A 19,126-nucleotide genomic window follows, 5' to 3' on the forward strand; every position below is an offset into this window, starting at 1 on the left:
AAAAAAAACAGCTTTAGAAGTGTCACTCACAAGAATCATTGTAACACAGGTCCTCCCCTTTCCCACAATACTGCTTGCCCTTTGTTCGAAGGTTGGCTTTTACAGGACAATCATCACTGGGTTTGAGAATGAGGCTGAAAACCTGTTTTCCCGTCCAGAGTGTAACAGGCTGAGAGAAACAGAAGAAGAATAAAGATCACAAGTTTATGCTACAGCTACAGGAAAAGAGCAATCAAGTATTTAATTGTAAAATTGCTTTATATACAGACCGTGTCTACAGAGAATCATGCTTGCAGAAATGCATAGCAACATTCCTTTGAAAAATATTATCCACTTTCATAGATCTAAACCCCCTGAGTGCTGAATGGTTATCCTTTACAACAGGGCATGTGCAGACACTCAGAGAAATGTGCTCTACTGCTCCCTCTTACTGTGACGTTCCCCTTTCTAACTAGAAAAGGGAAAAAACCTCAAAGATACTGCTGTCATTTCATTTCTCAAAGAGGTTGCAACATTCATAATTACTTCTTTATAAAGTAGCTTTGATTTAAAACTTCAGGAATTTAAAGATTCATGTAACACCACCATGGGTCAAGAACACACAATAAGAAAGTCTGAGTAACATGAAAAAAATAGTTTGACACACCTTCAGAATTGCTGGGGGTGGAAGACGAACTTTAACCTTTTCATCCTTGCCAACCAGGATAGAAGCAATGATTTGACAGGCTTTGGCTCGATCAAAAAAGGTATCTTTCAGTGTAAGAAGATAGGCACCTGGAATGAAAAAACATTTTTGTGACATACTGAATTTAGATTCACTTTAAAAGCTACTGCATACTCAGTGTCAATTATTTCATTCTAATACTAATCAGCTACTTACTATGCAAAACAACAATAGTTTAAGCAGCTTTAGTTGTAAATCCTTTCCAGAATTTTTTTTAATTGCTCCGCACTGAATGTCTAAAACTTAGGAACAGCCCATTTCTATAATCTACTCTCTTGCTCTCAGACTCTACTTCATAAGTGAAACAAGGCCCTGGCATTTATTGTTGTACACTTTCTTCCTTATGTTCATTCACCATTTCCCAAAGAATTAAAGACATTGAAAGTACATACTGTAGGTTAAAGCCAATGTTTACTGAGTGAAATGAACTCCTCCACCAAATCATAGACAGTTTAATACTGTCTACTGAATGCAGACAAAGATCTCACTCATTTGCAGAAAAACACAGCAAAATACCCTCAAAGGTAGCAATAACTGCAGCTACAAAAGTAGACAGCATCAGAAATTTCTCTGAGGGCATCATTATATTTCAGGAAAAAAAAAGCCTTATTTAATAATGTCACTTTGACTTGTGAAAGGAGAAAGATTTTAATTAATATAGAAAATTTCCGAAAAAGGGAAGCAATTTTGAAGGAACAACTGTTAGATCACACAGCTCTGAAATAAGCTCATACACACCTGTGAGGAAATCTTGAATAGCAGCAATAAGAGGTTCTCCATTTCTTGGTGTCACCAAGTTTGCTTTAGTCTGCGTGACACAAAAAGAGATGCCTTTGAAGACACTGATATTCCATTTGCTATTCAAAATGGAACCTACCATTTAAGGCCCTTATTTTTATGGTGAAATAGTCAAAGCTTACTCTAAATCGAACTACAGCTTTCTTCAAAAAGATAGAAAAAATAAGCCAGAAGTTTCAGTTAATTTCAATCCATGCCCATCTATTGACAGCTAAGGAATGGTCTAAGAAAAGTTACTGGAAATTACATATTCTGTTTCCAAAGCAGAAGCGGCAAACAACTTGATGTGTTTTGGTAGGGCAGGGAAGACAAACTAGCTTTGAGAACAGGGAAAAGGACAAGAGATGTTACCTTCACTACAGGGATCTACTGGAATACTGCAAGGTGTATGGTCCCTTCTGATGGGGAACAATCATGCCACCTCTAGCCCCATGATCTCATGTTTTACTCAGACTACTGCCCCAGTTAATCACCACCACCTATGGAGCAGTTTTGCCCAAACCCATTCCCACACAGACCTGAATCACACACTGGGGGTGTTGCTCTTAAGCTCACAGATCAGTTCAGTGAGCTCCTACAGGCTGCAGCAAACAATTGTAGGTACATCTGAAGTAGGAGTGGCATTCAGTAACCCTAAAGGAGCAATGGATTGGTAAGCCCATCTATCACCAGCAAAATCCCAACATGAATGTTTTATCTACCCACCCCCATCAAAACAAGTGCTTCTGCTTTTGCTTCTTCTGTCTGAGGAAGGTGAAGGTTCATCTCATCTCCATCGAAGTCTGCATTGTATGGTGTACAGACACACTCATTGAACCGGAATGTCCTATGAGGTTTTACTCTAGCCTGGAAAAAAAAATGCACACACAGTCAAGGATGGCTAAAAAAAAGCAACACCCAAGTGCTTCCTTGAAGACTTCCTCTTTATATTACAAAAATGAGTCAAAATTCCTGATTATAGGATTTAACTCAACCAGGAACTGACAGAAATTGTACTCACACTATATTACAGAAATGTAGCTAATATTTTCATTATGAATAGTTTATAAAAAGCACAGAAGGCAACATGCTTTGTAGAGATCACATCAACTCCACAAAAATAAATGCTCACACAAGAAGAGACAATGAGGCAAATTACAACTCTTGGCAGACGTGTGCACACAGCATCCTGCCTTGGTACACATCAACTCCCATGCACAGGCACAATTGCACTGCATCCATCCTTGCTGGACAGGAACTGCTTATTTTCGGTTGTGTAAGACAGAAACACTATAAAGTGCCTAATATTGCAGGCTGCAGTGTCTGTACCAGCCTGTGAGCACTCACAATGTGAGCCATGATGCTCAGCTTGTGCAGAGAGGGCTGCCTGTTGAACAGGACGATGTCACCATCTATCAGATGTCGCTCCACAATATCACCGAACTTCAGCTCCTGGGCCATCTTCTCTCGGTTCCCATATTTCAAAAATCTTCAGAGGAAGAGATAATAATGTAGGCAGAAGATACACAGACAGGAGACAGAAAGAAAACTAAAAATTAATTCTGTGTTTATAATGCCAACTTTTCCATTAAATGCTGGAGTATTTGTATCACAATAACTAGAAGACAAAACTGAACATCAATTGCTGCAATTTTAACCAATGAATGTATTTTAACATTAGTCAACAAAGCTACAGTGATTCGAACATTCAGTAAGGAAAAAGTCCATTTGTAAATACACAATTTATTTCAATAGTATCAGAGAACAGGATATTTCACTCATGTATTACCCCTTCTTTCTACCCATAAAATGACTGCAGATTAGCTTACACATGAAAACAGCCAGTAGGACTTGCCCAAAACCACCTGTTTGCACTTGTGTCTGTACTACACCCTCTATTTCAACTAAGATAGACTCAGTCATAACAGAATACAAATCTAATTGTAGTTCAACATCATTAGAACGTGCACTTCAGTTTAAATGCAAGAGACTATTTTAAAAAAACTGTACACTAAACCTGAGAACATAAAGACAATTCTTTTTTTACTGCCCTTTATGGAAGATTCTAAAAATAAATTTTAATCCCTGCAGATAGAATTGCCTTCACATAGCAAAAAAAACAAGTTGATGGGGAGAAAAAAAAAGTGAATCATTACAGATAAGTATAATACCTTTTCATCTGGGTGTGCCTTTGCTGTATGAAGTTTGCTCCAGGATGAACATCAGGACCATTACAGACAAGTTTCCTCATAAAATTAATATTTGCTTTGTTCACCTGTTGTATAAAGACTTCAATCAGAAACAAACAGAACATGTTTCAGGATCTTGTTTTTACTGGTGGCTCTTGTGTTGTCAAATTTTAGGCTGAACTGACAATCCCCCTACACAGCCTCCAGCTGCTGAGGGGAACTCACAGGAAGGAATAGAGGAGGAAAACGTCAGCCTGTCTTTGAGCAGAATATCAGAGGGAAATTAAATGCAAAACCTGGGAGGGAAACTTAGAAATAAAAATACCCAACCACTCCTTCATACAAATCTATGAGTGAGTTGAAAAAATACGAAGCAAAACTCTTAGCTCTAGAGATGCCATGCCTTACACCACATCTTGTCAGCACTTGCCTTTATCCAATACTACAGATCTTTATTTGCCAACAGCAACAGAACTGGCAAAGCATCACTGAATGGCATTTCAAACATAACACAATACATTCACTCCCTTTTACAGTAAAGAAACAACACTGTTTCTTATTTACTGTGTTTTTCTGGCTTGGGGAAAAAAAAAAGAGAAATAGAAAATGTTTTTGACTCTACACTACTTACCTTTTCAGGAAAGGTCAATATTTTAGCAACATGAATAGGCACTGCCACTTCATCTATCCTTAAGTTAGGATCAGGTGAAATGACTGTTCTGCCAGAAAAATCCACTCTCTTTCCGGACAGATTGCCTCTAAACCGACCTAACAAAACAAAACAGTTAAAACTGTTTAAATAAAAATACTTTTCAAAATGCTATGTGTTAAGACAGCACATTAGAACATCTTTTAAGGTACAGAACTGAAGTGCAACACAACAGTAACAGAGAGACACTTGGCAATAGCAAAGATTAGTGGTTCAATTATAAAACAATAATTAAAAGCAATATTTTAGACAAACCTTGCTTTCCCTTAAGTCTCTGAACAAAACCTCTGGTCCATTTTTTAGGTGCCATGTTGAGGGGTATTCCAGAGAGCTCACTATTAATGTACAGGGCACACTGCAGTTGAAGAAAATCCCAGTCTTCCATAATCATCTGTGTTTTGGCTCCTGATATCCTATGCTAAACAGAAAAGTAATCCAATTCAGAAAATAAATATAACAACACATATTAAAGTAGTCAAGGATTTTTCGGTTGTGAGTACAACTTTTCCTTTGCAAATAATACAATGAAACTTCCATTGACTGGAATGAAAAAGGGAAAATAACTTCGTAACAGGGTGAATATTGTCATAGCATAAGGCCCACCACAAGGGAACCTAGCCAAAAAAAAAACCCTTTTGACTAATATGGGCTTTGAACAAATGCTCATAAAACTAGGTATTTGTTTAAATTACATTTTTTCTAATCCACTTAAGCTAATATTACTTAACAGACAGGAAAATGAATAGATAGTAATTTTTCAATCATGGAAGAGTTAGTACTCAATTCATTTTGTCTGCCTGACAGAGGAACAGTTTTGAAAAGTGTGGTAAATATTATTCTGGTTGAAAAGCTCCTCTAAATAAATGATAAAATGTCAAATCTTCTTTTAGTGTCAATTTGATGACTGTGCTAAATGAAACCTGATTTCTCAAGAACAGATGGTGGAATAAATAAAGCACAAAGATATAAAAAAAAGAGGAAGGTCCACAAGGAAAAAAACCAACACAAATCAATAGGTGTAATACTTTCATTGTAAGTGACTACTCAAAAAGTTAATAGCCACGGGAGAGGAGAAAATAAAGAAAAAAATAAGAAAAAGGGTTAACAGACCAGAGCTGAAATGAAAAAACATTTCCCATAAGAATCCCAGCAGACCTTCAGCAGGTCCTACACTGCAAAGCAGCCAGTCAGCCAGCTCCATCTGAAGTGAGTTTCTCCTATCTTTCACTGAAATGCCCCACAACAGAGAAATACAGCACCAGACTGAAAGCACTAAACCCACTTGCTACATTCAATTCCACACCAATCTTTCTGAAGGCAACGGTCTCAAAGCACAAGGACTGACTCACCTTTTTTATCACATCATTGAGGAAAATGATCTCTGTCAGTTTCATTGTCAAATCGTCCTCATTGGTGCCAGACTTCAAATCGCTCACAACAGAGGGTCTGATACACAGTGGAGGCACCAGGAGTCGTGTGAGGATCAGATCTGAAGGTTTACCTGCTTGTGGGTTCATCAGAAGCAGAGGGATGTCTTCCACTGGGATTCTTTTAAAGAGGTTCAATACTACCAAAGGATTCAAGTTTTCCTACAAAATCCATTGGGAACACAGGGAAAAGAAGCCATCATGTCAAGTTTCATTGCTTCCCTCCTCTCCTTACTTTATTAATGTTCAGAAACAGCCTTTTTCAAAGGCAAATAGAGATCTATTCATGCAAACAAAACTACGTTTCGGTTTATTTATTCTGAACCAATGCTTTTAGCATCTCAGATGTTAACTTGCTATATGTCGTTCCATTTTTTCCCTGTACACGCATGTTTACTTCTTATCATATTGCTCTCTTGTCTCAAGAGTTAATGGAGAGTATTTCATCAATAATAGACAAAGCAATTCAATCCTACAACAAACTTACAGTACATGGTATTCATTTTATTTGTAAAAGATCACATGATCACAGTACTTCCTAGGTATTTTTCAAAACTTAATTTCTCTCGTCTTAGTACAGCTACTGCTGTATTCACTACTTTTCCCCTCCAAGTATGTACCTGGTAATCTTTCCAGCTAGCAGAGAGCAGAAAGAAACAAAACTGTATACAATGAAAAGCTAATGAAACAAAAAGTTACCAAATTAAGCCTCTTATCTCCTTCTAAACATTAAGAAACTTCTGAAGAAAAAAAGTGTGTATTGGAATTAATACTGGACTTACAAGGAATCTATATATACATGCAAACCTTACATGGATCTGTGTTTTTTCTTTCTTGTCTGGTTTATAGAAGCATAACACACCAAGAACATCCCTTTCTTTACAGGCATGTAATGATGTATCAGAACATGCTAATATACTGAATTTCTCATATTATCAAAGTTAACATAATTGCGCTGGATACAAACATTTTTTATATATCTTTTGATACAAAAAATTCTTGGATCACCATAAGACTTTAGCTGATACATTGCAAGCCTTTAAGGAGTTTTATTTCATGCACAAAAACTAGCAAAAAATTTAGGTTATAATAAAATTCACCTGAGCTCTTCCCAGTAAGGGTTCTACTTCTTTGTTATATTCAATGGCAGTTTCAAAGGACTGGAGAAAAGTAGATACTATTGGATCTACGACTTTCTTATTTGTCTTGTACTTTTCATGAATTATTTTCAACAAACCACACTTCTTCACAGTTCCTGAAAGAGATCAAATATAGATTATCTAGGGATTTTATTTCAAAATAACAAAAACACCAAACAAAGCACCACCAAAACTTAAGTTACAGTTTGAAAACAAGCTAAACCTCCAGTGAACACAAGAATATAATTTTATCAGCTTTATTAACCAATTTCCTAAACTCACAGAACAGAAAAAGGACAATCAAGTTATACCTTTGCATATGGATGGCTTGGTGTATCTACATGATTGTGCAGCCTCTGAGGTTGAAAGTAAATGGTTTAGCCCACACTCCAATTCAGCTTCACCTCTTTCACAGCAGGTATTTTTAAAGTGGAAGCTCCCAGACGAAAAACAGGGCTAGGAAGTGCCATTTATGTATCATACAGTTATCATTACTTCAGCATCTTCTGAAGTAACTTTGGAAGTGAAATCTGATAAATATTTCCATGTCATGCAGTTAACATTATTCATGAAACTTCCACAGACTAGTCCAAATGCTCAATTTTTTTTACTGAAGTATACTGACCCATCACATAATTTTTCTGAATGCCTACTCTTTATGTCCCCTATGTGTAGATAGGGCACTTATGATAAAGCAGCTCTCCTTTTATTGAGTTGTTGAACATTTCAACAAAGAATCCAAATTTTTCATGAGTTAGAAGTTTAAAGTCATTGATTAACCTACTATAAACCTGTCATACATCGAGTCCTTAAACAGCAGTAACACGTCATCAGTGTAGATGAAAAAAAACCCAAGACATATTTTGAAAATCAGATATGAACTCTTACAAAAATACTCTGTCCTGAAGAAAGAATAATCCCAAGAAAGAATTTAATACAATGATAAAAAATGATGCTCAAAATTACAAATGCTTTAATGTGAATGTATTGAACACTGCCAATAGCTCCCAATATTATTAAAAAAAAGTTAAAAGGAGTATTTTGTCATTATTCAAGTATCAAATATTGGTTACTACCATGAAACATGAAGTAATGCAAGCAAACTAGGAAAATGTCTATACCCACACAACTGAGATGTGAACAAGCATGTGTCTGGCCCTAAAAACACAATGACCTGTTTCTTAACGAAGACCAGAACACCCATTAGCTGTGCAATGAACAAACACATTCAAGTTTTGGATCCTATCACAGCCATCAAGGTGAAAACCATCAGAGCAGGAAACTTCACCAACTGCTCCTGTCAATACTCACCATTGAAGGCCCCACAGTAAGGACAAGTGTTTTTCTTTCGGCACTTCTCAGACACTTTCTTTTTCAGCCCTCTCTTCTGAAGATATGTAAGGCCAGGTCGTTTTAGGTAATCTAAAAATTGCTTTTTTTCTTCCACTGACAGCATGATGCGGCAACAGGTTTTGCAGATCATCTGAAATGTGAACGTGTATAAACACAGGGGTTTGAGAAACACATTCAGAGATGTAACCTCTTAAACCACAGCTTAAGTTCTTCAACACAGTGCATTTTTTTGAATGAGATTCTACTGCCTTGATTGAAAGACCAAGTCACATATTAAAAAGCACATGAGAAAAAAAAAATACAGTCAATGAGACAAATCTTTAGCTAAGCTCAGCAGGGCCTTCAAAATTCATATAAAGCAAACAGAGCTTTGATTTACTGGGATGTTCTAAAAGGCAAATTATCCTGCATGCATTTAATTCTAACAGTAGAAAAATAATAATTAAATTTATTGGTCTGTGATTACACAGAACAACACGAAGACTAGTGTCTAAATACATGTATTTTACAAAAGAAAATGTACATGAAGAGAAATTAATAATGCAACCTTATTTTGGCCTTCTCAATTACTTTCAAGCATCATCCTTCCCAAAAATTTCCTTTTTTAGACTAGAAACTGTCAACAAATCATGATCGTGTTTACCTGTAAGATGCCTATCACAGCTTTGAAGTACCCAACGTGAAAACATGGTAGTTCTAAGTCAATGTACCCATAATGCCCTAAACAATCAGCCAGACTTTTCCCACAGGTCTCACAGGGACGGTCTTTTTCGCTGGTTCCCTTTGGGAGAAAGAGAAAAAAAGCCGGCTGTAATTGATGGGACAGATGCAAAATACAACAGCTAATAAGCTAGTCAGGAATCCTAGTAGCATAGCCACTCCTTTTCCCCAGCATCAGAAGCACATCGAAAGCATTACAGTCACTCTGACCCTTAAGACAAATGGTTTTTACATACAGCCCCTGCTGACACCAACGACCCAGACTCACTCAGCTCCTGCAACTGATCTACAGCCATTACATCTACATTGTGGCATTTTGGTGACACCTGTCTCTGCCTGTCCCAGCAGTTTGGCAGAAAAGTAAATTACTTCCTGCCTCAAGCGAATGCATTCCTGCCCTCCAAAAGCATTAAAAAAAAGTAGCTGGCACTGCAGCTAACAGTCTGTGGAATTCAATTAAAGACTATTTTGAACTTACTTTAGACAAACAGTACATTTCAGTGACCCCAACGTTTTTTTTTAACCACTTCAGCAACTCCCCAGAAAGAGTTTGGAAACCAAAATAAAGGTTCTCACCATTCGATGGTCCAGCACTCCATACTGCAGCGGAGAGTGATGGTTGTCCTGACTATACAAATTTTTGCTGACCACTTGAATGTGAGCTTGCTGACGCATCTCTTCTGGAGATTTCATGCCAAAACAGATGTGGCTTCTAGGACGGGAAATTTCAGATAGATGTATCGGTGTATATATATATACACAAAACCACTTATAATGACAAGCATACCTACATGCAAGTATCACAGAACCATGGAACCAATTAGGTTGAAAAAGAGCTCAGAAACCACTGAACCCAACCCATGACCAAACACCATCTTGTCAATTAGGCCATGGCGTTGAGTACCACATCCAGCCTTTCCTTAAACACCTCCAACGACAGTGACTCCACCAGCTCCCTGGGCAGACCATTCAATGTCTAACCAACCTTTTGTGAGGAAATTCTCCCTGATATAGAATCCAAACCTTCCCTAGTGTAACTTAAAGCTGTGCCCTCTCATCCTGTCACCGGTTGCCTGGAAGAAGAAACCAATTCCCAGCGGGGTGCACCCTCTTTTCAGGTGGTTTTAGAGAGTGATAAGGAGCCTCCCTGAGCCTCCTCTCCGTGCTCAACACCCCAACTCCCGCAGACTCTCCACCCCTAAGGTTTGTATTCTAGACCCTGCACCAGCTTCGCTGCCCTTCTCAGGACCCCAAAGTACTCGAAAATAATACAGAAGTGGCTAGATCGATTCACAACATTGCTGAAACAGATTCTTTTCAGATAACAATAATAAAAAGCTGCTTTACAGTGAGTTAGGGGTTTTTATCTGAGGGATTTATCGACCTTCCCGAGCATCCCCACAGCTGGACAGATACACAGCCACCCGTGTGGGAGAACCCAGCCTGTGCCAGCGCTCCTAGACGCGGAGCAGCCGTGCCATGAGCTGCCCATCGCGGCCCTCCGCGCCAACACTCTCCCAGCTCCGGCCACAGCGGTTCTTCCCCCGGCAATTCTGCCGCCCCCCGCCTCAGCCCGCGGGCACCGCACGGCCCCACTCACATTTTCTTGGCCACATCCGTCTCCCTGAACTGCTCCTTCACCATCGCGGCGGCAGGCGGGCCCGGGCCGGGCCGGGGCGGTCAGCGCGGCCTCCCCACGCAGAGCCGCTGCCGGCACCGCCGCTCCGAGCGGCCCGCGCCGCGGGAGCCTGCACAGCCGCTCCGGCACCCAGTGCCGTGCGCCGCCGGGGCACCGCAAAGAAACTGCTGCTCGTGTTCAGGCGGCACTTCCTGAGCAGCGCCTGCCCACCGCCCCTTGGCCTCCTACCCGGCACCACGGAGCTGAGCCCGGCTCCGCTCTCTGACACCCCTCCCTGTCTCTGCACGTCAATGAGCTCCCCTCTCAGTAGTCTCTTCTCTAGGCTGAAGAGGCCAAACTCCCTGAGCCCTGAGCAACTACTCAGCCAGGTCTGCGCCGCCACGCTCAGTCCGCGGCTCTGCGTGTCCCACGGCAGCCCTGGGTCACCAGCGGTGGGACCCCCAAGGGCGCACGGCAGAGCCAACCCCGCGGCAGCGCCAGCACACGGCGGGGCTGAGCTCGCCGCACGGCGGTCACGGAGCCGAGCCCTCCCCCGGCGGGTCACGGAGCCGAGCCCTTCACCGGCGGGTCACGGAGCTACCCCCGCCCCAGCTCCCGTCAGGCACACAAAGGCCACGCCTGCCGCCATTCCCTGCCAGTTCCGGCGCTGGAAAAGACAACCCCACCCCGCAGGAAGGGCCCCCGCGCCGCCTTATGATTGGCCGCGGGGTAGCGCCGATCCTTTTCTCTTCCGGTCGCAGGAGCCGCCGCCGCCGCCATGGTGAGTGCCCGGGCCGGGCCGCGCCATCCGCCCCGCGCCGCCGCCATCCGGGCTCCGCCGCGCCCCCGCACCGCCGCGCCCCGCCGGCTCGGCCCGCCCGCACCCGCCCGCGGGGCCATGGCGGGCACCGAGCCCTGACTCCTGCGGCCGGGCTGCCGCGCGTCCGTGCCCGCTGGTAGCAGCGAGCTGCGGGGTGAGGGCCGCGCCGTGTGTTCGGCTGCGCCGTGTCCGTGCTCGGTCAGAGCAGCCCCGGGCGCTGGTAGTGCGGCACCAGTGTGCTGCTGCCATGGGGGTGCTGGGGGACTGCCCTGGGTCACAGCCGCGTTTATCGTGGCTTCTCCTGTCTGAAAGCCTTGTGGAAATAGTGGCGTGCAGGGTGTTCAGAGAAAATTCCACATTGCGTTAGGGGGAGCATGGCCAGCAGCTCGAGGGAGCTGACCTGCCCTTTTTCTCAGCTCTGGTGAGGCTGTCCTGGGAGCGTGGTGTCACCTTTTGGGCTCCTCAGTCCAGGACAGACATGGAGCTCCTGCAGCGGTTTCAGTGGAGGGTAGAGGGTGACTGGGGGACTGGAGCATTTTTCTTATGAAAGGCTGAGAGAGCTGAGCGTCTTCAGCTCAGGAAGAGATGACAGAAAAGCGACCTTATTAGTGTCAGCATTTGAATGAAGGTATCAGATGATGGACCCAGATTCTACTTAGTGGTGCCAGGCAATAGTACTCGGCAAGGGCAGAAACTGATGTACAGGAAATTCCACCTGAACATCAGGAAGAGCTGCTTCACTGTTCTAGTGCATGGTCTCTCACTCTCTTCTGTATCCTCACTTCCCTTTCATCCTGCCTTTTACCCCAACCCTCTGCCATGTCCTTACTCTTTGGTCAGGTGCTAACACACCAAGTACCATACAAAGTGTGTAATTTACTGAAAAAACTTGGTAAGCTTTTGTGGACCCACTGACCTGTTCTTCCTTTCAGCCAGGAGCATCCAGGAATCTTGGCTGCTCCCTTGTCCTTAGGGGTGGGAAGCCCTAGAGGTGGTAGGTAACATTTGGGCTTAGAAGGAAACTTGTGTGGTATTGTTGTAGTACTTGGGGTTGAGATTCACATCTTTTACTAAAAGCTGCTTCAGCTTTTCATTGTAGTGAAGATGTGTATGTTGCTGTGGTGTTTGAAAACTAGGAATGAGTTTGTCAGTTACTCACTGTATTACCTAAAGGTGTTTTCTGTAGCCCAAGACCAGGCCACTTAGGTTATGAGCTCCCTGTCAGTATCTGAGACTCCCGACTGTTACTGTGCATAATTTATACATGTATTAGGTTTCTGTTGCATTTGTAGCGATTGTTTTATTTTACTTAATGTTTTCTCTTGTAGAATGACACAGTGACCATCAGAACCAGGAAGTTCATGACCAACAGACTTCTGCAGCGCAAGCAGATGGTAAAAGACTAGAGAAAATTGCCTTTATTTGTTTGGTGGTTCTGAGCTGGAAGAAGGTTTTGCCACTATAAATATGGGGCCCTTAAAATCTCCAGGGTTCCTAAATGAAGAATTTTAAGAGCGTATGAGTTTAAATGTGTTGATGTATGCTCAAGGTAAATCTGATGGTGAAGTTATTTTTACCAGCTTGAGGCTGGATGTTGGGGAAAATCTCTGCGCCAAAAGGATTATTAAACTTTGGAATAGGCTGCCCTGGGAAGTGGTTAAGTCATCCTTCCTGGAAGCACTTGATGACATGACTTAGTGCCATTGAGACACTTGACAGGATTGGATTTATTGTTGGATTTAATGATTTTAAAGGTATTTTTCAGTCTAAATGACTCATAAAGCAAGAAACTTTTGAATGCTTTTATATCAAATGATTGATAGTTTCTGCTGCTAAAGTGAGTTAGTTTAAGAATTGAGCTCATGGTGGGACTGTAGCAGCAAGTGGGGCTGTGTACTGGATATTGACCTTTAATCAACTTGTTAAAATTCTTTCTTAGGTGATTGATGTTCTTCATCCTGGGAAGGCCACAGTCCCCAAAACAGAAATCAGGGAAAAGCTGGCAAAAATGTACAAGACAACCCCTGATGTAATTTTCGTCTTTGGCTTCAGAACTCACTTTGGTGGTGGCAAGACAACCGGTTTTGGCATGATCTATGATTCCCTGGACTATGCAAAGAAAAACGAACCAAAGCACAGGCTTGCCAGGGTATGTTTTCTGGAATCTTGAAAGCAGGATAAGTTGTAAGTGTTCAGTTACTCAGGATTTGTTTGTGTGAAGTTTCATGAAAGTACAGTTGTATGAGAGCTCCTAAAATAGCACGTTAGTTTCTGCATTTGCAAAATAGGCTGAGTGTGGTTTTATTCTATATTACAAGAGGATTGGGAAGGCAAAACTGATAATACCAGAGGTGTTTAGTACTAACTTTTAACAAAACACTGATAGAAGTCTAGAATAAGCATAAGAAATGGGCCTGATCCATATGCTACTTCAATGTTTATGTTCTGTGTTGAATCTTTCATTAGTTAGTGATTTTGCTATTTAGTTTAATATTTCAAATATAAACTGTATTCAAACATTTCAGAAATCATAGAACTTAAATTCAAGAGTTGTTAATAGAGAAAAAATGTTAAAAGCAACTTTGACTGTTTTTGATAGCACGGCTTGTATGAAAAGAAAAAGACTTCCAGGAAGCAGCGAAAAGAGCGTAAGAACAGAATGAAGAAGGTCAGGGGCACAGCCAAGGCAAATGTTGGTGCTGGCAAGAAGGTAGGATGAGAATATCTTTTAAGCTAAGAGTAAGCAAATACCTTTGAAATGTTGATTAGGAATTCTTCAACAGAATAACATTGTTTTTCTTCCATTTTTTCACCTGTTCTGCTGGATAACAGAAGGTAAACTGTGTGTTGTATAGCTTGTCATCAGCTCAGTAGCTTAGTTTTGCTCCTCACTGCTGCCAGCCTAGCTGATATGACATGAAACAATGCTTCCTAAATTACTGTTTCTCCTATGTGTCACTTGAGCTCAAGTTAAACTTCATAAATCTAACAGTATTGCTCTAATCACATAACTCAGTCTCGCAATACACACATTAGATAATCTTAATGCTTGTTACTCAGGCTGCCTAAACTCCTCTAATGCTTACTCCACCGATTTACTGTTGGTATGGTGTTACTTACCCAGGTAAGTTTGTTAAGGATGTGTGGTGTAGGCAGTGAGGACAGTAAGTAGAAGTAAGGTAGAATGCCTTGGGGTTTGAGGGACTGATGCCCGAAGTAGGGGGAGTCTTTCTCAGGTGAGGCTAGACTGATGCAGCCCTCCTGGGCTGTGCCTAGGACCTGATACAAGCAGGTTGGAGGGAGGCAGATTTCCTCTATCATGAAACAGAACCAAAGCTGAGGAATAGATTGGGTGGGAAGCCGAGTTACTTTCCTTCACAGTGTTCAGTCTTCTGATAAATATTGAATAAGCTGTATAGGCAAGTGGGGGTTTTTTCACATGTTCTAACAAGGGGAGAAAGGGTAATGGGTTTTGATGCTTAGTTCTGTAGCTGTGAAAATACCTTGATATCTTGAATTTTAGTAATCTTCACTTTTGCTTTTTTCCTACTTTCTTGGAACTCTCCATCAGAAATGAAGTATCTGCAGGTACTGGAAATGAGCATGGATTTGGTGCCTGAATTATACATCATTGAAATGTATCTATCCATTTGAAGCACTGTACTGCCTTGCATGCATGTTTGATTTTAACTTAGATCTGTCATGTGAGGGTTCACTTAATTACATAATGAATTTTATTTGTGTGACTTAGAAGGAAAATTTGGCTAGTAGCAAAACCAGACTTTTTGAAACTAGTGAAGCAACTTTAAAATATATCCCAGTGGGAAGAAATCCAAGAAACCCAATCCAGAAACCCAGCGTTGTTGACTTGAGGCATTGGTTCGGTCACCGCGGGGTCTGATTCAAAGCAGTACAGTGCTATTCCATGTGTAACCTGACCATTGTGTGAAAGTGGTGTACATGAAAGCTAAATCACATCACACTTGGCGCATTTGAGATGGTGCTTGGAAATGGCACAGTTGTCACCATTAGACTGTATTTAACTATTGCCCTGCAGTATTCCAAGACACAAATTACAGTGGAATTGGAAATCTCAGTGAAATTAGATACTGTAGTTAGCGTGGAAGTGAAGCTCTTGTTATCCCTGGATGGAAAGGAGCCAGTGTTACTGACAGTTATTAGATCAGGGAACTACTCCACTAGAAAACAGTAGAAGCCTTCTTCCTTTGTGCTTTAAAGCTGTTTAAATCATGAAGTCCTACAATGGTTTATGGCACAAAATTAGCATTTGGTATAGTAGTAACACCTAATGTACACCTGTCTGTCAATGGTAAAGGAGTCATTTCATGTTGCACCAATCCCAGTGGTATGGAGGAACTTCTTCCTTTTAAGATTTTTGCACCTGAAGGTAGCTGTTATTGAGTGTTAATGAAAAGTGATCAAACGACTCAGTTGAATTATTGATGGTGTCCAGTTCATAGAAGCACTCTTAAAACTTATCAACAGTTCAGAAATTGAAAGCAAGGATCATGCCCTGTGGTAATTATGTGGATGTGACTTCTGTATCCAAGTGCTTATCAAAGTAACGTGCAATCTTAGTAGTAGGTGAACTGTGTTTTTGATTAGAGATACTTTGATGTCTTTTAAAATGATCTTTCAGTTGATAAGTATGCATGGGTTAGATGTGACTTGTTTACCAGATTTGTTCATCTTTGTGTTGTCACTTAAGATAAATTATTGTGTGCACTTCCTGAACAATTTATTTTAAAAGAATTCTGTGCTGCATTATAGAAAAACATTTGAGAAATACACTAAGCTTTGTCTTCAGAAATGCAAGTTCAAAGATCATGATGTGATGTGGTTCATCATCCTTATCACAGTTATGTGGAGGAATTTTTAATAGGAGCCCTGGAATACGTTTTTGAGTCCACCTACAGAATCTGTGAGAATTTTTTATCTCGTAAATGTGTCAGTACTTGATTCTGAGAAACGTTCAGGCAAGTGTATATTGTTCTAAAAGTTACGTATGATATAGTCATGAAAAACTCAGACATAACTATGGTGATAACCTTGTTTTCTTTGATGCTTCCTTTCACTTCTCCCTCCTTTAGAACTCCCAGTCGATTTTCCCTGCAGTTTCAAGAGAAGTGGTTTAAAATATTTTGTGTTATTTAATATATTTTGTGGCTCTAGAGTTGCCGAGCTTGTTAAAATTTGCAGCAAGTATATGTGAATGTGCCTCACCTAGTCTTGCCATTCAAAATAGCAATACTGAAATGCAAAAAAATCCCACCTTGCCTTTTAGTGTCACAGCTGTAGCTGTGACAGCCTTTGACAGGCGAGGATATCAAACAGAAGTGTGGATGGGTAAGCAGTTTTTAGCCATTGTAGCTTGTAGGTATAATTGAACAGGCAGTTGCATTCTGAGCATTAGTTAAGCTCTAAATAGCTGTTGAGTTTAAGGGAGAAAGTGAAATCTAAGTCTTCAGTCTCTGCAGCAGTCAAAAATTCAAGGGTTTCCTGTCACGTTTCAGTGTGGTTAATTCAAAAAAGCACATTGTGAGTGTCAGTAAAAACCCTCAAAGCTCAATTTTTTACAGTACTAGAATTAAAAAAAAATCTTACTAATTGATGCTTTCTCTTTTTCAGTAAATGAACATTCTTCGGGGGAAAATGGATTACAGGTATGCCTTCAGAATGCTCTGTAAGGGCAGGCATTCAGCAGTGCTGTCATGATAACAAACCTGAGGCTGATTTGTACAAAGACTGACACTTGTGCAGACATAGAACGTAGTGCAAGAGTTAAGACTAAGAATATTTACAATTCACTTTTGCACTTATTGCTGTAACTTATGTGATTTTGACTAGCTTGGAATACCTGATTAGTATAAAGACTGGAAAAATACATCAGGTACTTCAGATTTACCGTTACTAAAGTTGTTGGTTTAGTCTTACTGTAAACAGGGCTTATATTTTTCATTTGTCGGTTTGCAAAAGAGAGAATAGATGTTGGAGTTTTATTGTCTAAAATAGATTAAAGTAGCATGATACCATTTTTTGAACAGGTACATGTTATTTTCTTACAGATACTCATTTCAAGTAAAATACTTACAAACAGGGTATTCTTACAGACAAGTCAGACTACATTTTTTTATCTTTGCTGTAGAAATATAAGTGGTGTGGTCAATAACTGCTCCAGAAAAAACTCTGGTTTTATTACAAATGGTCTGAGTGACTCAGTTGGAAGAAACTTAACCAGTCTGTCTGGGAGCTGATTTAATGGGTGTAATGTCTTAAACAGAGTGCTGTCAAAGCAGTTGTAGTTTGTTGATCTCTTCTACAGAATAACTATAATTTAGGCTCATTTATTGCCATGGCAGTGCTGGGGAATTTTGACCTTTACACTTTTACAAGAAGAGCAGTGTGGTTCACCTGACTTGTCTGGGAAACAGTTTTCAGGCTTTCTGAAAGTACAAGTGTGAAAATTGTTTTAATTGTGTGTCTGATCTTTTTTTTTACTTTACAGGCAGCATCTTTCTATGAAGAAGTGTAGAAAGAATTACTCTGGAAAGCAGAAACTGCTCATCTGACTTTAACATCAAATAAACTCTGCCAATAAAATACTGGTTTGCCTTCTAATTTTGATTCGAAAGCTGCCATTTTGTAAAGTTTGAGAAACTCAGTACAGGTGTACTGTTTGCACTGGATTAAAATCTTTTCATAATTAAACAAGTCTGGTTTTGAGTATCAATTTGGAGTGAACTACAGCTTCCTACAGGTAGTAGTAGGAGCTAATTCCAAGCAGGTAGTGTTGGAGGTAGACATGCTTTTGTTCCAACTGTGGTTTAGAAAGTCCTTTTTGACTGTTTTATATAGACGCGTAGAACACAGTGAAAGGGGGAACAAAACATGCAGACAGAGACACTCAGAGCTGCCTAATTCCACAGTTAAGATTTTTGCTAATAAAGGCACTAGAAATGATTTGTCTTTTGTTCCTGAGTCATCAGGGCTCTGGGGTCTCTTGGCCTACAAACTGTGTGGCACACCCCTCATTTTTCATGTGATAGTGTTAAAGGAGCCATTTGAGATAGAAGTGTGGGCAGTATGGTGCAGGTGTTTTGAGGGGTATGGAAAGCAGAAATTCTGTACTTTAAATAGGGCTGAAAAATACTGGGCACCTCTAGCAACTGCATTGAATAAGGCTGTGACTTTTTTACCTAAATGCAGTATTTTTGAATTGCACTACCTTTGTACTGGGCAGCACATTGTAAGACAAGTAAAACGCTTTTAGTGTTGGAGGGAGAAAACCAGCACTACCACAGCTAAGAGTTGTTAAAGGGTTCCAAAGGGGATGTTGTACAAGATCTGCTGAGTATAGTAGTACCTTCAGTCCGAATCTTGAACTAGTGGGGTTGCTGCTGTCTGTGTTGAGCAGCATCACACCGCTAGCTGTACGGCTCATAACCCTTCCCATATATCATGACCAGCATGAGAGAGGAGGGACACTATGTAGTGTAATTGAACAATCACTAGGGGGTGGTGTGAACACAGCAATACAAATACAAGGAAGACATGCAGCAATTTTTCATAGAATAGGCTGAAAAGAGGCCAAATTGTCCCCTGCCAAAGAGGTCAATTTCTTTGAAAATG

The 19,126-nt window shown here is 40.8% G+C and overlaps 2 protein-coding genes across 5 annotated transcripts in view; one reads left to right on the forward strand and one right to left on the reverse strand.

The window, feature by feature from the left end:
* Positions 1-11,312, reverse strand: part of POLR3A (RNA polymerase III subunit A) — a 32,579-nt gene extending 21,267 nt beyond the window's left edge. For both annotated transcript variants that reach the window (XM_066191509.1, XM_066191508.1), the window contains exons 1-14: positions 10,639-11,312; positions 9,615-9,750; positions 8,962-9,099; positions 8,277-8,448; positions 6,927-7,081; positions 5,749-5,988; positions 4,655-4,817; positions 4,322-4,458; positions 3,673-3,776; positions 2,849-2,990; positions 2,228-2,368; positions 1,463-1,532; positions 647-774; positions 31-169 (exon numbers count right to left, since the gene is read on the reverse strand). In XM_066191509.1, the coding sequence (XP_066047606.1) occupies positions 31-169; positions 647-774; positions 1,463-1,532; positions 2,228-2,368; positions 2,849-2,990; positions 3,673-3,776; positions 4,322-4,458; positions 4,655-4,817; positions 5,749-5,988; positions 6,927-7,081; positions 8,277-8,448; positions 8,962-9,099; positions 9,615-9,750; positions 10,639-10,682 (1,909 nt within the window). In that variant the 5' untranslated portion in view covers positions 10,683-11,312. The remainder of the gene's footprint in view (positions 1-30; positions 170-646; positions 775-1,462; positions 1,533-2,227; positions 2,369-2,848; positions 2,991-3,672; positions 3,777-4,321; positions 4,459-4,654; positions 4,818-5,748; positions 5,989-6,926; positions 7,082-8,276; positions 8,449-8,961; positions 9,100-9,614; positions 9,751-10,638) is intronic.
* An 81-nt stretch (positions 11,313-11,393) lies between these two features.
* Positions 11,394-18,115, forward strand: RPS24 (ribosomal protein S24). Of its 3 annotated transcripts, none has more exons than XR_010722300.1 (7): positions 11,394-11,437; positions 12,805-12,870; positions 13,416-13,625; positions 14,076-14,186; positions 15,048-15,114; positions 17,126-17,160; positions 18,003-18,115. XR_010722300.1 is itself a non-coding variant. In XM_066191510.1 (7 exons), the coding sequence occupies exons 1-5, from the start codon at positions 11,435-11,437 to the stop codon at positions 15,051-15,053; spliced, it is 396 nt and encodes a 131-aa protein (XP_066047607.1). In that variant the 5' UTR covers positions 11,395-11,434; the 3' UTR covers positions 15,054-15,064; positions 17,126-17,160; positions 18,003-18,115. The 3 variants fall into 3 exon arrangements, 2 of the variants coding, with proteins under 2 accessions (XP_066047607.1, XP_066047608.1); XM_066191510.1 differs by having other exon boundaries at positions 11,395-11,437; positions 15,048-15,064; XM_066191511.1 differs by lacking the exon at positions 15,048-15,114 and having other exon boundaries at positions 11,395-11,437.
* Positions 18,116-19,126: the final 1,011 nt, after the last annotated feature.

The sequence above is a fragment of the Chamaea fasciata genome, unplaced genomic scaffold (assembly GCF_029207755.1).
Source record: "Chamaea fasciata isolate MVZ Bird 193981 ecotype frontalis unplaced genomic scaffold, bChaFas1.0.hap1 SCAF_9, whole genome shotgun sequence".
Taxonomy (NCBI): domain Eukaryota; kingdom Metazoa; phylum Chordata; class Aves; order Passeriformes; family Sylviidae; genus Chamaea; species Chamaea fasciata.